The 21427-nt window shown below is 38.6% G+C and overlaps 2 protein-coding genes and 1 pseudogene across 2 annotated transcripts; 2 read left to right on the top strand and 1 right to left on the bottom strand.

Moving 5' to 3' along the window:
* Positions 1-988: 988 nt before the first annotated feature.
* LOC129782523 (uncharacterized) lies at positions 989-2656 on the bottom strand. Its single transcript, XM_055789655.1, has one exon. It carries the CDS (start codon positions 2654-2656, stop codon positions 989-991), a length of 1668 nt encoding a protein of 555 aa, XP_055645630.1.
* A 6613-nt stretch (positions 2657-9269) lies between these two features.
* LOC129762052 (pre-mRNA-splicing factor SPF27) lies at positions 9270-10133 on the top strand. Its single transcript, XM_055760031.1, has 2 exons — positions 9270-9478; positions 9539-10133. Exons 1-2 carry the CDS (start codon positions 9404-9406, stop codon positions 10121-10123), a joined length of 660 nt encoding a protein of 219 aa, XP_055616006.1. The 5' UTR covers positions 9270-9403; the 3' UTR covers positions 10124-10133.
* Positions 10134-10285: 152 nt separating this feature from the next.
* LOC129782522 (protein IWS1 homolog) lies at positions 10286-16341 on the top strand (annotated as a pseudogene).
* Positions 16342-21427: the final 5086 nt, after the last annotated feature.

Here is a 21427-nt window from a genome sequence, read left to right as displayed (position 1 = left end):
GTATATGACATCAAACCTGTATGATTGCACTCGTAATACCCACCTTTCAATGCGTGGACACGGTTTGGAACGTGGACTGAATAGAAAGTCTAAAGGTTTACAGTCGGTGATGAGTTTGAATGTAGCTCCCAGCAAGTATAAGCGAAACTTTTCAATAGCCCAAACAAGAGCCAAAGCCTCTCTCTCGGTCTGAAAATATTTCCTCTCGAGGTCGGTCAACGCTTTGCTGGCGAAGGCAATGATACGTTTTTCATTCCTACTATTTGCTTGCAATAGAACTGCCCCTAATCCAGTAGGACTTGCGTCCACGATGAGAAAACTCGTATCCTTGGGATCAAAAAATCGGAGAAAATCTACTGATGATATTGCTGCCTTAATTGAATCAAAAGCGTTTTGATGAACGTTACTCCATTTGAAAAGCGTTCCCTTCCGTAGCAGATCTCGCAAGGGATCAGTTTTACTAGCTAAATTAGGAACAAATCGACCGACGTATGTTACCAGACCTAAAAAACTTCGCAGCTCAGCGATGTTTGAAGGAGAACGGAACTGTTCAATTGCTTTGACCCTGCTCTCTGTTGGTCTGATTCCTTTTACCGACAATTCGTGTCCTAGAAACTCGAGCTTGTTAACGTTGAATAAACATTTCCTTGAGTTCAGCAAAATTCCGTATTCTTCCAGCCTGTCTAGAAGAGTCTGTAGTCTCGTTGCATGTTCTTCTTCCGATTTTCCGAATACCACCAAGTCATCAAGGTATACAATAACTCCTTCTAAACCCGCAACTATTGTTTCCATAACCTTTTGGAAAAGTTCTGGAGCTGAGCAAACGCCAAACATAAGCCTCTTATATCTACGACAATTAAACATTAAAAAATTATGTTAGTGATTTATTCGAATTTGGTCAAAATACAATTCAACTTCAAAGATTTTATTACCTGAATAAACCGTATTTCGAAATGAAGGTTGTTATCTCACGCGATCGCTCCGAGATCTAGATTTGGTGGTAGGCGTCTTTAATGTCCACCTTTGAGAAACGTACAGCCCCGTTGATGCTACCTAGCAACTCCTCGATGACTGGAAGAGGATGCTTCTCTCTCAAAACTGCTCGGTTTGCTCGACGCATATCAACGCAAAGTCGGACTTCTCCTGAATCTTTAAGCACAGGAACCAAAGGGGAAACCCAGGCAGATGGTTGGGTGACACGCTCTATAATGCCTTGCTCCAGCAAAAACTGCAACTTTTCCGCAATTAAGCCTTCCAGGGTTATCGGGGCCCGTCTATAAGGTTGCTGAACAAGCTGTATTGTTGGATCAATGGGAATTTCCAACAGCACCCCCTTCACTTTGGGAAACTCCTTTGGCGATTGATCGATGGCACCAACATTGAATCCAATTTTCAAAACTTGCAATTCACGAGCTGTCTCTTCACCTAGTAAACATTGCTTACCTCCCTCTACAACGTAGAACTTCGCTTTTGTTGTGTTGTCACCCGCTTCTATTTCTGCATTGAACATGCCCTTGACTTTCAGCGGTTCACTACTTGCATAGGCTTTGAGTATGCGATCAAGTTGCCTGGACAAATCATAAGCCTGAACATCGACTCGTTTCAGCTGCCGCCAAATGTGCACTGGAATTATGTTTGCGTCGGCTCCGGAATCTATGGTCATCGGAACTATGACCCCTCCTATGCGGAAATGAAATACGTTGCGTCCCATTGCATAAAAAATATTCGCATCTTCTTGGCAGTCCACGTTGCTCTCTGTTACCGTTCGGATACGTTTTGCTGGAGGGTTGTGCCAATCTGTCCTCCCAGCCTCATAAAACGATCTTTTGTGACGATGCAAGGGTTCTTGGTTTTGGGGTTGGTTGAATTTAGAACAAAACTTCGCATAATGACCATTTTGGTGGCATCTATTGCACTTTTTTCCTATTGCCGGACACCATTTGCTGGCCTTCAGATGCCCTGGATGTCCACAAGCGTGGCATGTCATTAAAACTCCACGGTTCATGACCGGAGTACGCGATGGATACACAAAATGACCCCGACGCTGTTGTTTCACCGATTGAACCATCACTTCCTCTCGATAGGCATGTCCTTTATTTGTCATCTGCATCGATTTCACTTTGGATTCAGACATAGCGGTACCCAGAGCTATAATTTCATTCAACGACCGTACATCTCTTTTCAATATCTCCATTCGCAACGTATCTGAATTACCCTTCTCTGTTATCTGATCAATTATCATTTCCTCCAACACGTTCGGCAAAAAATCACATCGTTTTGCTTGTATTCTTAACCTCAATGTGAAATCAGACAACCTTTCAGATGGTTTCTGTGCCATCTGCCTAAACACATACCGTTCGTATGCAACCATACGCTTGGGTTCGAAATGAGTATCGAAGGCAGCGACAGCTGTATCGTAGTAAGGAGGTTCACTAAGCACTAAACGCACTCGTTTGGCTTCAGGCAAATTGTCATGCAGCTCCTGCAAATCAGGACCACCAAGAAATAGTAGTTTTGCCAATTTTTCCGATTGATCCGTTATATTACAGGCACTGAAATAGCATTCAAGTTGTCTTTTCCATTTAGCCCACTCCGTTGCTTGTTGATTGTCTTCAATGTTTATATCAAACGGCTTAACAGCTCGTACTGACTCCATGGCTCTAACGAGATTAGAGAAAGATTGAACAAAATTTAAGTGTTTCCTATGTTGAAACTAATATATATATATATATATATATATAAATATATATATATATATATATATATATATTATCCAGCGCCAGAGTATGTGGAATTCAAACAGCCTTCCGTGGTGACTAAAACCAACAGTTTTAGGGCTACGGTAGATGAACCCAACGGTATTGTTCCTTCCCATCTTCAAAACCAGAGATTTTTGTAATATAACAACTAAGATCAACAGCCTTGTTTCTTCTAAATCACCAAAACCAGCAGTTTTGGGACGCAGTACTAATCCTGTTTTTTTCTTTCACTAAAACCAGCAGTTTTAGGAATATAACCATCAAGACCAATAGTCCCGTTTTTTCTCAATCACCAGAACCAGCAGTTTTATTTTTTATTTTTTATTTTTTATTTTTTGCTAAAACCAGCAGTTTTAGAAACCCAAAAAACCAAGACCAACAGTCTTGTTTCTAATCAATTACCAAAACCAGCAGTTTTCGATCCTAGGCTGGTTAAGTTTTTTCTAACTAAAACCAGCAGTTTCATGCATACAGATAATTAAAACAGTACTTAATTCCGGTTTTTTTCGTTACTTTCCTTACTTCATATTAATCACTAAGATACATATAACCAATATGGTTTAACACCGGGAGGGTGGATTAAGTACTACTCTACAATTACGTATTTCGATAAATTGCATTGTATTGTGAGTGCATATCTATTTCCTGAATTTGATCTATTAAAGGGACCAATTGTGTCAATAGATACGCAGTCAAATGCCTTTTGAGGTGTTTTGATTTCCGTAAAATTTTCGTTAGTGTGTATCGTATGTTTATTCTGTTTGCATTGTATGCAGTTTTTGACGTAATTTCTAATGTCGTTTTTCATATGTTTCCAGGTGTCTACTTAGTTTCTTATATAGTCTGTTGGTTCCAATGTGTCCTCCGGTTGGAGTGTCATGATTATTTATCAGGATTTCTTTAATTTCATCTGGATTCTGTATCACACGCTTGGGTGTGTACAATACTATTTGCAAGTCTTTTAGCACGTCATTACAGCTTTTCTTGAAAAGCTGTACATTGCATATATAATGCTTGATAGCGCTAGAGCTATCGCACTAATTCTCAATTTCTTGGCCATATTTTCTACTTGTTTCAGTACATTCCCTACGTTTTCTTCATTATTGCTTGCAATTTTAATTCTTGTCGACATTAATTCTTTTGTACCTGATTTCTTTGTTAGTGCGCACTTAAATTCATGACTCACTTGGTTATCTATGTTCTCGCTAGCGTTTGTTCCGTTTTTCTCCAATACGCGTCCGAATTGGAGTTTTGGTAAGTTATACCATTCGTTTAATTCGTTTGAATTTTATGAATCAATTTCATAGTTCCTTCATCTAAAACTTGTATACAAACCAATCTGTCAAAAATAGATTCGGACGACTTGTGTAGCGGTGTATCGAATGTCATCGAGTGTCGAATCAACGAATGACAAAAATCCTTTGACTCGTGCCACTCGCGTTGGAAGGTAATCCACAACGAACGGATTACCTTCCAACGCGAATATTCGACGCTCGACATTGGAGGCTCGTAGTTCGTCCATCGACTACACGATGAGCCTAACCATCGAGCGTCCAATATTCGGGGGAGTTCGTAGCATCGTGTGGTGCCGGCCTAAGAACAAAAGTTAACAAATGAAACAGACGAAGCTCTACTTCTTTTGGCGATATTTTCGGCCAATAGTTAGAATTTCATGGAAATAATATCTCTCAAAAACTCACGTACGCTATCATACTGAAATGTCTTCAAATATTCCATAATGTCTTTAAAACGTCTTCACAGTAAGTCAGATGTCTTCAAAATGAAGACATGTCTTCAAACCTGGCATCTCTGATTACGAATCACCGTTCAAAGTAGTAGAATAAGAAGGTAGTCTACTCCCTGCTTTGTTGAAGTAGTTATAGGCAAAAAAAAAGGAAAAAAAAAGTAATAAACCATCGATCGAATCCATATAAATTATTTTTTTTAAATTTTTTTGAATTATACACAAGAACTGTTTACACAAGCAGTTTACTTAATTATTTTACGTTTTAAAACAGTAAAATTATCGCACCTGTACTATAAAAATAATGCAAAACTGATCATCAAATGTGTGGAGAGGTTATATCGAAGCAGTGTTGTTGGAGATTGCCAACAGATACACTGATCAGGATTTTCCGGAATAATAATAACGCAGCAAACCGACGACTTGGGCGGTATATTATTATTTTCCCGTAAAATTCACAGAATTAGTTTATAAGTTTATTTTTGGACTTCATCATATAAATGCTTGCACGAGGCTAGTTACAAATTTTCTAGACTTACGTTTAGTCCTTCTCTGTGTGTAATTTAATCCTTTCATCTATCGTCTGCCAATCGTATTCAAAAAATCCAAAGAGATCAAATGTTACAGCAATCGTACTAACTAGAGTTTCTGTCCGATCATCCGAATACCAAGTTCTATACCATACAATAGGTTAAGGAATGACAACAAATTATTTTAAGTAATGAAATTTACTTTTCATAGTTGCATAGGTTAAGTTAGATTAATATTAATTCACTATATTGTAATTCATGTAATTCACATTTTATATATATTTTATAGTATAGGATCTAGATCAACTATGTTAATTAAATTTCAACCTCAACTGGCGAGGTTCACTTGCTCTCGCTCGTGCCTTTTTCTATGAACTATTCTTTTTTCTCGAGCATTACTATTCCGTGTTTTTATGGAAACCATGGAAACCGTGTCGAAACCATAGGAACCATGCTGGTCGGAACTGGGTTGCTGTGTGCTGGCTGAAAATGAACTATAGTAGCGGCGCGTTGGCGCCAATTCGCCAACAAGTGTCGTTCCCGTTCCAGATCCATGGAGCGAATGCATGGGATAGCTGAAAACATCTCCGATTAGTTTATCTCATTCGAAATTATTCTGTTCCGGCATCGCGGGACGTGGTACTTCAACATTTCGCTGAAGTAAACAAAACCTGTTCAGTATGAAATCGATAAAAAACCACATAAAAACTTACTTCACTGAAAAAAGCGGTACATTATCGTATTTACCGTCGGCACGACTTGCGATTTTGTCTCTTTTCAGGATTTTTGGAACTTTTAAAATCGAGAAATATTGAAAAAACTTCAGAACTTCGAACTAATTGAGGATTTCTTATTACTAACTTCGTTGTGTGTGTAACACATGCGCTCTCCGTGTGTATACACTGGAGAAAACCATTAGTAAATGCAGCTACCAAATCTTTAGTAGTTGAAACATTGGTAAAATTTACACATTTTTGTACATATAACCAAAATTCTGTAAAACTGATGTCAGATACAATTTACATCCCTACCAATGATTCGTAAATTTTACTTCATAGCATAAGTAATCTCTAGTATGTTCATAACTAGCAACTGTGTGTGCAATCGCCATTCCTCTAGTGGAAGAGAATCGATTCGGAGGTAAATGATGTTTTGTTATGATTCATTTTACCTAAATATTTTTCGTTTTCAGTTTCTAACCGCAGAAAACAATAACGAATGTTTTACGCGGGCGTAAAACGAAAAGCTGATAAGTGATAAGGAGTGAAATGTTTTTTGAACAAACTTATCACTGGAGGCTAAAAACGACGGAAATCCACGTGCATTGCGATGATGACATTTGATTGATGCTCCGACTAATGTTTACACATCTTCCGTTTTCAACAGATCACAACCAGCGGCAGCAATGAATTGCCCCTCGATCGACTCGTCGTCCCAGGAAACGATGGGTATCAGTATGGCTAATCGTACCGCCAGCAGCGTGAAGCAACTGTTAAGCACCGAACAATCGTCAGGAAACGAAAAATTACAATTCGGACAAAATCGACTCGGATGAGGAGCAGTAGCAGCAACGCAGATCGTCTGTGCTGTTTCAGTTACACACTGTCTGCAGCCAAAATTCTCACCAGCTGATGGACAATTTGTTCGATAGTTCCAATCACATCGCCACAACAATAATAACAACTACAGCGGGAAGCGTCCGCACTCGCTTATCACGGCTAGCAACATTCTAAAGCAGCTCTTTGCGATGGCACTCAGCGACGACTACCAGCAGCCCACAAACCCTACCATCAAAGCCCGATTTTCGGAGCATATCCGGTCACTCAACAACAGAAAATTCGCGTCCGGGGGTTAACGGAGAGTCATTTTGTGTATAAAATTGCTCCAAAGTGATTTCCTCCGCTTCCTTGCTGGAACCGTCGGCGAAGATAACGGTACGAACGTGGTGTACGATAACTATTTTAGGTAAACTTTTTTGTGTAGTTAGATTTGTGAAAGATCTTATATATTATGAATAAGAATATTTTTCTTACAGCAGATCCGATGTTCCGCTGCACAAGCGACGAGGAGGGGCTGGTGTCTTCCGGTGCAAGAGCAACAACTGCGACACAGAAGATTCAAACGTATCAAACGTCGATACAGCAGAAGAAAAAATCCACCTGCTACCTAGGCCCAAACCAAGTCAACTGCCTCTACTGTCAATGCATGTTCCCCTCGGACAAGATTCCGCCGCGAAGGAGTAATTTACTTACATTGACCTCCAAGGGAGAGATGTTAGAAAACAGAAAAGAAAGGTCCCCGATTCAAAGCTATAATGTGGCCGAGTGAAAAACATACAACATACATGTAGCTTCCATCGGGATTACCAGTGAAAATAGATGAATATTCAATTATTTTCTAAATGTTTGCCGCACTGTTACACAACTCGTTCTATTTTGTAGAAATCAAGCTATTTCATTTGTTGAACGCGATTGTTGCATTTGGCAACGTATTCGCGATAGGGGCACCCGTGATCAACGAGAACCACATCAAGAAGAGCAAAGAGCGTACGACATGCATTATCGAGGATTTGTGTTTCGATCCGAGTATGTACGACGTGGTTTCGATTTCCATCTTCAAATTACCTTCGAAGTTGAGGATGAATTGATGTAATTTGCGATTCAGGTCGCGTAGCGAGAACGACGAGGTGGATATATGAGAAGCACTGAGAGTCCAACTGTCACTAACATCAAACTTCTACGAAGGCGGTAAGTTGCGAAGGCTTGTATGTTTGTTTGTATTTTTACTCTCTATTGTTTGACATATGAATTTTTGGCGTATTTGGATATTCTTTTTAATGGTTAAGTTAATTCTATATTTTCTTTTTAAGTTTTTGTTAGGCGATACAACGATTCATCTCTCTATTATTAACAGTGTGCTGCAAGCTCGCGCACTATCTACCATTGTGACTATATTGCTTCAATCATAATTGTACCAACATTCAGAGTAAAACAAAACGTTAACAACGACGCCTCGTGTTCTTAATTCGTTCCAAGTTCTTTATCATATTCTCCGGTGTCTGTTTCCTCCGAACGGCGTGATTCCACTTCGTATCCTGCATATAGTCTATCAGTTTGACTGTGCATCTTTTTTTCATTTTCAGGTGAAAAACACCTGCCGCACTCAAGGCCTTTTTCATAACGAAACTCAATTTTTGTATTTCAACCATGTGGTTCTGCCTAAGCTGTAGACGATGAGGATGCTTGAAAAAGCATGCAATTGAGTGCTGTAATACAACATTCACTCGTTAAAAGCCTACTGGAAAAGCTTTTCAATGATTAAATAGAGTTAAAAATATTTCAGCACAGCTTTTGAAATATATATTCAAAACATATTGTTAATATCCCTAATCCCAATTACAAATGAGAACCATCAATTTCACTTGTATTGTACCGATAGTGGGCCAACAAATCAGCCAACGCTGAACGTACGAATCGATTTTGTTGGGTCAAAATTGAGCCAACACTGGACTTATAAACCATAGTTTCGTTTGGCATTGGTGTCTACCAATTTTTTTTCGTAGGATGTACCAATGATTAGTAGGGTCGAAAATGACTAACGAATTGGTAATATTTACCAAAAAATTCGTCATATTTACTAAATATTTCTCTCAGTGTACACAGGAAATATCCCTTACCTTCTATTCTATGTACTTTGGTCACCGTGCGACTTGTCAAAAGTCGCGTAGAACTTAGTGATCCCCGACTTTTTGAATTAATCGTTCATCAGCTAATCTAATACTTTTCAGCATTTTGTTATTCGATAGGATTAATCGCCCCAAATAATCGATTAATCGATTAATCGTCACACGGAGCGAAATAAGTTAGTTAGACCAGACCTGGAATCAAAAAAGTTTTTTTTTATTCTTTATTTTTGAGACATTCAGCCTTCTGGGCTGGTTCTTCTCAGGAACCAAAAAAGCGTTCATTCCGCCTGAAAATCAACTATTATCTTTTACGCTCCTCTAAACTCACAAATTGAACTTCGTTCACGATCCCAGAGGAGCATTAAAGATAATGATTGAATTTCAGGATAAAACTGCAGCAGCCATACGTTTTTGTTTTCTCTGGGTTTAGATCGATTAATTGACGTAAACTTATCGTTCGCTTCGATTATTGGTTGCGCAGTATTCGTTCGATTAATAATCGATTTCTGTAAGAAGTAAGAAGTATTCGATTAACCGATTAATCGAACGATTGTCGGGGATCACTAGGCACAAACACTAAACACAGCATTTTCATCGCCTTTGTTTCTTGTTTTTTTATTTCGTTTATCTGGACAAAATATATTTTTCCGGTGTGAAAAAGTTTACTTACTATAATTGAGTAAGTATGGCCGGGGAAGTTCTTGTTGATGCTCTGCCCTACATTGATCTTGGATATGATGATTCTGGAGTGAGAGAGGCGGTAACATGTTCATTTTTTTGACCACATTTGGATACTTTAAACGATGAATTATTTTCACAGGCAATCGCAATGGTTGAGGAGGAATGTCGCAGATATCGTCCTACTAAAAATTACCTAGAGCATCTACCAGCTTTGAATACGACCGCTTTCGAAACAGAGATGATGGCGGCTGAATTTGAACGAATACAGAATCGACTTCCGATGGAGCCGCTAAGCATGAAGCGTTATGAACTCCCTCCTCCACCTGCGGGCAAAATGTCTGAGGTATCAGCATGGACCGAAAGCGTTGACAATTCTATGGCCCAGCTGGAACACCAAGCAGTACGAGCAATAAACCTTGACATGATGATGGAATACGGCTGTGAAATGTGGAAATCTTATTTAGAGGTACTAACTGCAATGCAAGCTAAGGCACAGGTGCGGTTGGAGGCTTTAAAAAAAGAAATTCAGGATGTCAACTGGAAAAGGAAATCTAAACAAACTCAAGGTGGTGAAAAGTTAAGATCACTAGAAGCCCAATGGGTAATGCTAGTTTCAAAAAATTACGAAATCGAGCAAGCATGTGTAAAATTAGAAGAAAAGATTTATCAGAAAAAAATTGAAAAATATTCAACGCAAAGACAAGGAAATAAAATTGACAATTAATTTCCTAGAATGCATTCTTTTTCTTTGAATAAATATAACTTGTGAAACACAACTTAGAGGGTTAGCTTATGATATGAAATGTAAAAAGACGGGTGGGTAATGTCGTAGACATAACCGGAGAGACGTAGGACTACACCAAGGGGTGTCCATTATTCGAATATCATGGATCATAGATCCAAGAATTACCAACATTTCATGCACAAAAATAAAGGGGCTGATTCTCCTGCGCGAATCAGGGGTACGACTAAAACGTCAAATCCCTCATATCGCCAGTGTACCCAATATTGCTGCGGTTCACTGACATTTTGGTTCAATCAATTACTGTTGTTTACAATTCGGTCCGGTTATATAGTCGAATAGTGGCTAACTTTAAACTCCATGTTAAATGTGAACACCTCCATGTGAAACCGAAATATGAAAATCGCTCATGCAGTTAGAATAAAGCAGCGCATTTTTCGATTTCAATCTTAGTAAATGATATGTTGATAAACAAATGACGCCATATTGATTTTGATTTTGGGTAGCCTATATTCAATTGATGTCTAACCCCTGGCGCGAATGGAATGTGACAGCAATGAACTCCTCAAAGTCACATGACTTAGGTCACCGTATCGCCGAAGGCGATTGCCCTTACGTGAGAGGTTCATTTCGGAGTGAGATACCAAATGAATGACAAATGGTGCAGTGTTCATTGAAATATATGCCAAAGCTTGTGTTTTTGCAAAGGCTCTATGCATTCAATGTATTTTATGAATATATATATTTTTTTGATTTAAAAAATTTTCATTCCTTGTTACAAATATGTACAGGGAATAATTTCGTTCATCTTTATAAATTTTTTCCTCTTATTATAATTAATGAAAAGTAATATCACTGGTATAAGAAGATAAAAAAGACGGGTGGGTAATGTCGGGGACATAACCGGAGTGACGTAGGACTATGCAAAGGGGACAGCTTTTGTTAAATATATATTTTAAATATATTGTTTTATTTTCTTCACCTACGTGAATACCTACCTATCTACCTGAAAAATGAATTAGTTTACTGTTTACTCTTTATGAATATGTTAATGGTTCTGAAAAGAACCTTTGGTGTTGTGTTTTTGTTATCACTCGATATTCCCATCTTGTTCGGCTAAACCTTCCTGTTTAGCGATTTGTTGTCACTCGCCACAGCTTTCACAGTTGGAAAATTTCTTCCCATCCAGCTTGTGACATATTTTACAGTAAATTACATTCAATGACACGTCGCATTACCACTACTCAGTGTCGGATTGGAGGTAATTTTAACCTGTAATTGAACATTTGCGATGACAGTGGTACAGTGTCGACTTTCAATGTGGGATCATAATTTGGATCTCTATGTTTACAAAAATGTCCAACTAAATAAGTCACATTACATGTCCGTCCAATTAGCTAAATGTCGAACTAATTGTAGATTACTGTACTTTCAATCTCGAAACAATTTAAGAATTGGTGAAAATTGAATAATCAGGAAAGTCCCCAACTATCAATAAGCTCAGAACAACTGCCAAATTCACATACTCATCAAATCCTGGCAAACAAATTATGAAAACATCAATTTGTGTTTTATTATTATTTTGGATAATGTTTTAGAAAGCATTGAACTTTATTTCCTAAACTCTTTTGTGGAAGGTTTAATGGCCCTGAAAAGCGCCTTGTTTTATGGAATGGTTCCAATTTAGAAAACTTAGTACTCGTGGTTTTGAAAAAAACCATTTCGAACGCCCTCGATGCCGCCTTGTTCTGGATTTGCCACCAAAGCAGTTTGTATAAACAAACTTTTTTCTTCTGCTACCTGATGCCGTTTTGCGATTGCGTTTGCCACTCGCCACTCGCTGCAACTGCCTGTTGTCTTGATGTCCACCGAACCGAATGTGTTCTGTTCCGAATGCAGGTTTTCTTATCGTCGCGAGCAGCTTTGCCAGCTAACTCGATCACTTCGGCGGCCGAAGCTATATAACGCCGGCTAGGTGGACTGGTACACTGGTACTAACGCGCTCGGCCTAGCTACCCTTGCGGGGAACTCCAGATCAACACGAGCGGGAACTCCAGATCAAGGTTCGAGAGGGATTTTGCCTTTCCCTTCACTATTCCTCCTTTGCCATATCCAACCATGGCTGCTTGTGTTGGTTTGTTGATGTGAGGTGATGCGAAACGATGTGGTGTACGGTTCGGATGAGAATGATCGTTACGGCAGCGGAGAGGGGATTTTTAAGCTGACTGGCTGGCTCGAGAATTACGCATGTGTGAGACTGCGACCAATGTTTCCCTCATTTTTTTCTTTTTCCTTTCCAATCGTGCTTCATTCTATTTCGCTGCTGCTCTGGTTGCCCGTTTTGGTCGGTACGATTTGAGGAGCACAAAATGGACCAATCAAAAATGGGCACATAGTGTATTTGGACAATGGTTGATATTTCACAATTATTCAATTATTTATCTCAAGAAAAATGAAATGTTATTCGTTATGATAGATGCGTAGATATATTTCCTATCAATTGATGCAAAATCCTTTGCGATCTATTGAGAAATGCTCGAGTTATAAGCGTTCCAAATCTTGCATTTTTTCCTACTTGTTCAGTGCCTAGATTTCCATTTCACCCCCTATATCTTCCGGTTAGACGTAGTCCTACGTCAAAAAACAGGGAGTGGGTTATATCAGGTTATATCTATGGTATAACCGCAATGGTGACGTAGGACTATCGTTGATTTAGTGTTGTTGAATCTGAATCCATTCTGAATGAATGAAAAAATGAATATTTGGGGGACTTCGAAAACGAGAGCGTTACGTTGAAGGTACAAGGTTTTATGCATCTAATATTGGATACGAAAATATCCTACTGATGCGGAAGAATAATCTTCAGAAGCTTCCCTGCTAACTACACTTGATTGAAAAATCACAGAACCAAATGTATTTGGTCGCAGTGTTATATGGTTAGAAAACATTAAAATAAACTCTTTCGCTTGCATGTTATTTTCAATGCCAAGGGGAACTGGCAAATTATTTTGCAGCAGCGGTATCTTACCGGATTCTTCCCGAAGTCCACCACCAGTGGGTAATGCTAACTCGATAACCACCACTTGATTGAAAAATCACAAAACCACAGGTATTTGGTCGCTGTGTTAGGGTAAATGATCTTGGTTTGTCCAGTCGGAAATATGATCACGGTTTGCCCACTTTTTTGAATGCTCTAATTCAGCGCTCCTGTGACAAATAAGGCCTTCGAATGTTTCGAAACATATAAATGAAATTGCCTTTTACATGATTTATAGTAGTTTGATAGTATATTTTTACGAAATCACATCCTTTAAAACGGATTATAAAATACACCTTCTATTTGTGTCAATGCGCCCCTCATTCGAGCTAACTTTTAATCGATCACCAGATGATTATTTGGCACGTATTCAGACCTTTTCTGGATTACAACACTTATAAATATTGTAAACATCATGCTTGCTCACCATTTGTATCGGATTTACATAGCTAAACCATTAAATTAACGCAATTTGATGAACTCAATTCTGATCATGAGTTGTCCAATTCAATAATGTTGTTTTGTCCACATGATTTCTATGGCAACCGCTTGGCGCGCTGCAGTTTGTTTATGTTTGTTTATGGTGTGCATCGCGCATAGCAGAAGTATGGTTTTTCTGTGTTGATTGTGTTGAGGTGAACACTTCTAAAATGCTCAAGAAAAAGCAATATTCTGAAGAAAGCCTAAATTATGAATGAATCAATATGATGACAGTAAACTCAAGCAATGATAAATGCAACATCTAATTGTGAATTCGAATGTTTTCATTCAAAAATGGAGTTTTCTAAAACCGGACAAACCATGATCATTTTTTTGGGCAAACCATGATCAGAGGTGGTCAAACCATGATCATAATTCTTCTTTAAGGAAAATCGTTAAAAAACATAAAAATTTGAATAATTTCAACATCTTATGGTAGTATTAGCAACTAGAGACTTGGGGCTTTTCAACAAACCCAAACTCGTATCGATTATGTGTGATTTTCATGAAGAAAAATCGATTTGCTTTTACTAGTTGCGTAAAAACACCCCAAATTGGACAAACCAAGATCATTTACCCTATATGATTAGAAAACATTAAAATAAACTCTTTCGCATGAATGTATTTTTCAGATTATTTTTCAGGAACGATTGAAACTTTCCGGAATTTTTTCGATGCTGAATGGCACCCAAACGAAGAGTTCCGCGCGTGTATGTATGTGTGTGTGTGTGGCGGCTGCTCCGATCTCTTCCCGGAGAACCGTTTGTGGCATCACTCTCCTCCTGATGGATTCTCTTCTGGCCTGAGGTGCACAAACAGGCTCTTGATGACACCGTTCATCCGCGCTTTCATGATAAACGGAGAGCTTCACCACAACAGCGACAACATGCTCCAATCGCTGTTCAATTATAACTGAGTGGGTTTACGAGCGGCGCTCGCTTATATACCGATTGGTGATTTCAATAGCCTGTTTTGAAAGCAATTTTAAGGCTATTGAAACAAGTTTTTGGATGAAAAAGTAACAAGTATATAACGCGTAGACATTTTATCTTTCGAATGAAGTGTGTATCATACCATTTCGTTCAGTTGTTTAAAAGCTATTAACGCCCAAAATCTCGGTGTCCGGCGTAACGCTTTCGTTTTCGAAACTTTGATTTTACACCCCGGTATAGAAATGAAAGACGTAGTCCTACGTCAAAAATATATTTGCAAATCTGTTTTTGCATAGTCCCTTTGCATTAATATGATTGTATGTGTGTTTTGATTCTGCATTCGTGTTTTGATTTAGTGTCTGGTGCTAATTCCGTAATATTTACGCTAAAAGTTTCATTGAAAAGGTTTTTAATTTTATAGTCTCCTCACATAAAAGCCATGCAGGTAAGATATATTTATTATCGCATTTAATAAAATTCCAAAAGCTAAATTTTATCCATAGTTAATAAGCAGTTTCGCCTTTTGGATAGATGATGACATGCAGCTGAAGAAGATCGCCAACTCAACAAAGAGAATAAGCCAGTAGACAAGAAAATTACCATCTCAAGTTTGCCATGTCCCAGCTGATCACGAAGGATCTTCAGCCTGCCTTCATCGAGCATAACGTACTAAACGTTTTGACGGATTAATAAGCTCCGTTACCGAACAAATCGTTGCCTTGTTTGCAGATTCGAGAATCTATTCTGGAACTTCTTTTCGATGTAAGGTTGTCGGAGAGATTGCAGTGTTTAGACTACCATTAAGTAATGTTTGGATTTCAGTTTCCTTGTATTGAAAAGTCCTATCTCAAATAGCCAGGAATTGAAAAGGCCGTGATGTACCTCTACAAGCACCCTCGAGAATCCAAACTAAACCGATAGCGCGCTGGAAAATTGATATCCGAATGGGCTCGACCTATATTCAACCTGAGCACCGATTTCAAAGCGATATCACATGAGGAACGCCAGGAACGAGACTTGCAGCAGATGTCCAAAAAACGTAAAACCTCGCCGGACCCACAGGGTCAGAGCAGTACTAGCAAAAAGGGCTTACCGTTCACCGAGGCTAATAAGTAAGAATTATGATAATAGGAAGCAACTTCTTTATTATAATCAAATTCGTTCATTTTTAGGGGTGTATTACGATCCGGAAGCAAAGGATGGGTACAATGGGCTCGCGTTCCCATGCCTTCGGGTAAGGAGTACATTGTTCGGCCAAAATCAACAAGTGATATTGATATGAGTCGGGTAATTATTCCTACATCTTTGAAGCTGCAGTTCTAGAGTAAAAGCGATAAAAGTAGAATAATATAAGGATAACAAAATTAGGCTGCAAAAGTGGACTTCGACATTTTTTATATCTCAGAAAATTTGAGGTTCCTAGTCACAATAGGATTTTTCTCAATCCTCCTTATCAACTCCTGAAACTGCTTCCGATTTGTCACACGTAACCTGAAATATATAATTCTATCATAAATGGAGACGCAAATCGCACTCATTTTTTGGCTTCCATTGTTCGTACTAGTCGATAACAAAAGAGGATACGACTTCAAAAGTCACAAAATGACAAGTTTTTTGACTGCAATCGCCCACGAGAATTGAGTGAGTGTTCATGAGAGTTCATTCAAGGTAAAAATCTCACCATAGTCGCCTTCGGAAATTGAGTGAGACAATTTTTCCGAGCTGTCACTTCTCATTCGCGCATCAGAATCAGCCCCAAAGAAACAATTGATAGGATAGAATAAATCCTCAGCCCACGACAATTTTTGATTGTTTCGATTTGTTTCGTATTTGCATCTAAACACTCAAACGCAATGCAAATGTTGTAGGGTTTATTGTTCAGCGGGCAACGCACACACACTTGATGGCAAGCATATCGTAATAGGAATTTAACGTCTGGTATCGTGATATAATTTGGTTTTGCATTCCTCATGAATAACTGTGTTCTACTAGTCAAGTCATTCATTTGGGGCTTTGATAAAATATGTAATTCGCCATTTTGTAGCGCCCGCCATCTTGGATTTGATGATCATGAAATACGCAGTTTCATAATGACTGCAGAGATAACGATGTGTTACAAATTTCGGATCAATCTGTCAACAGGAAGGGGGTCAAATTTCAATTATTTGGTACAGCGCTATAGACAAACATGTCACAGCTAAATAAAACCGTTTAAAAACTCCAGCATTCAATCAAATTGAGCGCAACTACCATCTTCTTCACTCGGCACGACGCTTCCAACGCTCTGAACACACTTCGATAGAAGCTTCTGTTTGTAGCATTTCTACTCACCCTTCTTCTTTCTTATAATTACGTGAACTCATTTTATTCATGCACATCTAAAATTACTGCCTAACAGACAATCTTCACTAGGCCATAAGACACAAGGTCGAAGCCTATTCGATACCCCTTCCGTATTTACATAATTGTACCCAAACAGCATGCGCAGTATGTTTATGACCCATTCCATATTTTCGGCATGGGCATAGAATTGCTCACGCTGCAGAACACATTTGATATTTCTGAACCACTTCCTACTTTCGACATGGGTATAACCTTGCTCACGCTGCAACGCACATTTGTTTGTCAAACACATGGTTGACATTAACTTATTTTGAAAACATCGTTGGTGGCTTGAGTTTGGGGACGGAAAATGGGAACATAAATACATACACCGAAGTTAGTTGGTAAGTGAAGAGAGAAAATAAAAGCAGTCTTATGAAAACCTAAACGCGCGGCAGTCTGTAATCCGAAAACGTCCCATGAGTTACCGTCGGACATCACGTGTGTTAGAAATAACATCACTTGTTTCTCCCTCTTGCGGTATCGCACCGCATTCATCTCCTGCAAATGCAGCGATATCTCTTATGATCAAAATCAATCCCAAGATAGTGTCTTTCCTGCTTGGCGTCCGATGATAGAATGTGGCCAAGCACCACCATCCAGCGTTGCCAATGTTCCAGTTTAAACTGGATTCTTCCAGTTTTTTTTCCTTGATCCAGTTAAACAGTTAAACCCTGAAATCTTCCAGTTTTTTTAAATATTGTCCAGTTTTATCCAGTTTTTGTATACGGTTGCTTCATTTTACCAATTTTTTGTAAAATATATTCATTACGCATAAACATTATATCTTCCTCACCCCTCCTATTCCTTGGCCAATTTTGTTTTGTTTACATTTTTCATTCGATCGATTCAAAGTGTATCTTTTTTTTTCTTACGCACTCTCAGTGTTATTTTTCTCCTGCTTAAACATCCGAAAATACGGTTAGCGCGCAATGCATGTGGTGCCTTACCAAGCAGCAATGTGCTACAATATCTTTGAGTTTATATAAATATTATATATTCTAGGTCCTCCAAAACATTCTGAAGTTCAGACCAATTGATCTACAATGTCCATAACAATAAAAATAATACCCAAAATGGTTCATAGAGCCCGCGTGCTATGGTGGCTTTGAGTTTATATAACGTCTTAACATCAGACGTGATAGGTCCTCCAAATCATTCTAAAGCTCAGAAGATCATAGTGTCAATGTGCTCCATATTTTTAATTGATTTGAATATAAAAACCAAATAATCTTCCTTCCGTTTACATCAATCGACCATTTGATGAAATGAAAATCCGAAAATATCATGTGTTACAACCTGCGGGAAAGATTATTCTTAGGTAACCTGAAAAGGAAAACCTGTACAATTAATTGGATCGGCTATACATCGACCATCGAAATCCAATCGCAAAGATGGAAAATTAATTGTGGGAAACCTGAGAAGGTAACCGAGAGAACTTCTCGAAAATCAATCATCCTGGTGTTATTCATAGCGTACACACTTTATAGAACTCCATTCGCGACGGCGGAGAGTTATTATTAGGAAACCTGTGAAGATAACCAGAAGAACTCTAAAACTAATCGGACCGGCGATATATCGAACTCTAATCTGGAAGGGGAGAGTTATCTTTTGGAAACCTGAGAATCCGAGAGAACTCCTCTAGAAACCTGAACCTGAAGATATTATGCATCGCGCGTACGCTTTATAGGAATCTCATCGGGACGGAGGAAAGTTATTTTTTGATAACCTGAGAACTCCTCTAAATCCAATATTCCCTGCAATATGGTCCGTTATCAATCGCGCGTACTCTGCATCGAACTTCAATCGCAACGGAAAGTTATCTTTCTCTAGGTAGTAGCCACGAATAGCAACTTACAACTGTTCTCCTTATGGGCTTTGGGATGTTCTTATTCTTGCTCGGACTTGCTACTATAGAGATCCGTCATTCGCAGGTGAAGTTTTTATTTCATATTCTTCGTGAGTGCGATAAAGATAGCTATGAAGATGGTCAAAAAGCACTACAGAAATGTAAACATTCGAGAAGGAAAAGGACAGAAAATTCAGTTTAGGTTTGATGCAGTATCTATAACCAGAAACCGTGTACGTGAATTAATCTCATTGTCGAGCAAAAAAATACGAGATTTTTTAAGTTTTAATAAAACCATGTTTTTTAGAGGTTTTAGAAGAAAAAATCCTCAATTGTTGTTTCACAGTAATGTTCGAGTGGTGGAAAACGTTATTTTGCTATTTTATGATCTACTATACGCTTTGAAGGGAATAGTATTTCTCGGACATTGGAATAAGTATAAAAAATGATTTTAGATGAATCAAAACCGAACTTCTTAAAGTAAAACGATTTCGCGGGATCCAGTTTTCTTAAGAGCAATCTTCCAGTTTTTTGAAAAATATTATTGGCAACCCTGCCACCATCGCTCACTTTATATAGCCATATAGTGAACGTTGCAGCGACCGCCTATATTTATTCATAATCTCTTTTTCGTCCCCCACCTTCACCTTGTCCATACGTTTCACCCGTATCCGTGGTTGTTTGTAATGGATAGCTGTTCGCTGCGAGAGCGCACACAAAATGTATGGGAAAGTAGGGAATTCTTTCTTCCAATTTTTCATCAATTTGAACTTACAGAGGGCTTCCTCTCATTGTATCGAGCTGTGTTTGCATGTGTGTGAAATCAGCATTAGGCATGAATGATATCCGCTCGTGGTGTTATGCTAGCTCACTCGCATATGTGTTTTTTTCATTATATTCTATTTTTGGTTTTCGCCGCTAGCCCTGAGAAGGGCCTTTGTGGAAAGGAACTCTATTCTATACTCCTCCTTCACCCTACAAGAAAACAATCTCTCCTGCTCGACACTCTGCGGCAACTATTTTGCTTCGATGACCACCAAACGAGAAATGGTGTGGCTTGATGTTAGTTTAGGCCCTTGGAAAATTTTACTCTACTCCTGCACTACACCTCCACCTTCATTGCCTTGAGAAAGGCACTCGATCCCTCGCCGTCCAGCCGTCCAGTCGGTGTCCACGCAAAGAATGATGTGGTTTCAAATCGTGGATGGCTTATTTGAACCAACTATGTTGAAAACGGGCAGAAAAGAATGTATCAGTTGCTCGTTATTGACAGCTCTGTTCGGGAATGCACACAAATCGGTAGAACAAATGGGAATGTATGGGAAAATGAGAATGCTTCCAGTTTTCATAAATTTAAACTGTTTGGGCATTAGTGGATTGTACCGTATAGTATACCAAACGAATCTTAGAGAATTCCCAATTCCATTTGTGTGCAAAGTATCAGAATGTGTTCGCTGTGAAAATAGTTATTAACGTTAACTTTATTTCATAAAAAACGTGACCTGTTTTCTGATTTGGCACCCTTCCTGAAAGACGTAATTCTACGTCAAAAATAATTGCAGAGTAGATATATGTTAATAGTAAATGCATGAAGTCTATTGACATCTTAAACCAGCGATACTCAACCTTTTTTCCAAAGGAGGTCACAAACAAAAGTCAGTACACCATGACACCATGACGGGCCGTAAAAAATATATAAAACGGTGATGTCCAATACATGACCGCATTGTTAACCCTCCTATATTCGCGTATACTGTCTGAGAGAGCAATCAATGAAGTGGCTGAATTGAATGACTATTAATGGCTGAAAGACTAAAGGGAGTTAAAGAAATAATATACTCTGGAGTTTTTTTTATTCAATTATATCTTTTTCTTTAACCCTTTGACGGGCCGTGAGAACTAGGCATGTAATCAACGCAAACTGCATTACAACGACATGTTTGGATGCTAAAATACACAAAATAAGTTTTTTCAATACGCAAAACAATCAAAAACATTGAAAAAATTGGAGGCAAACTAGTTGCCACCTGCCAGTAAAAGAGCTAGATGTTGGTGGCAATATAGATGCCACCTGCCCGGCTAGCGGAAAACAACTAATAAAATTCATGATCATAATCAACTGATCCTAAACAGTTCATATGTATTCATAACTTAAATAAAATGACTGTTTTTCAATGGCTTTTCGAGAAATTTGCTCATGCTGCTCTAAATTGGGAGTTGTTAGGGGCGGACCACGCGGACAGAAAAAGAATGATTTTAGACACCCTCCGTGGAAATGCGTGGACATTTCTTATACCCCTCCCTCTATTGTACACGTGGACATTCTTTTAGTTATTGGAAAAAAAGGAAAGAAAAATTCAAAACACAACATTGATGTTCAAAAGTCGGTAACCACAAAAAGACAGGTGTTGTCACGTCACAAAAGTGGCAACTGGCAACAAACGAATTCAACTGTAAACTATTCTCAAACTGAAGATTCTTGTAGGAAATTTTCTCAATTTTACTTTGATATCGTTTATTATTTGTAAATCGTGTGATTTATACATGAAAAAGAGAAAAAACCTGTTTTTAGTGAGTCAAACCGTTGTCAAGCCACGCTGGAATGG

Source organism: Toxorhynchites rutilus, chromosome 1 (genome assembly GCF_029784135.1).
Source record: "Toxorhynchites rutilus septentrionalis strain SRP chromosome 1, ASM2978413v1, whole genome shotgun sequence".
In the NCBI taxonomy this organism is placed as follows: Eukaryota; Metazoa; Arthropoda; class Insecta; order Diptera; family Culicidae; genus Toxorhynchites; species Toxorhynchites rutilus.
Note: the sequence above shows the minus strand (reverse complement) of the source record. Positions and strands in the feature narration are given on the sequence as shown.

What these genes read in the sequence shown, in the direction of transcription:
- LOC129782523 (XM_055789655.1), bottom strand. Translation starts at nt 2,656, where the DNA reads ATGGAGTCAGTACGAGCTGTTAAGCCGTTTGATATAAACATTGAAGAC.
- LOC129762052 (XM_055760031.1), top strand. Translation starts at nt 9,404, where the DNA reads ATGGCCGGGGAAGTTCTTGTTGATGCTCTGCCCTACATTGATCTTGGA. An exon ending in ATTCTGGAGTGAGAGAGGCG is followed by an intron (nt 9,479 to 9,538) that starts GTAACATGTTCA and finishes TTATTTTCACAG; the next exon opens with GCAATCGCAATGGTTGAGGA.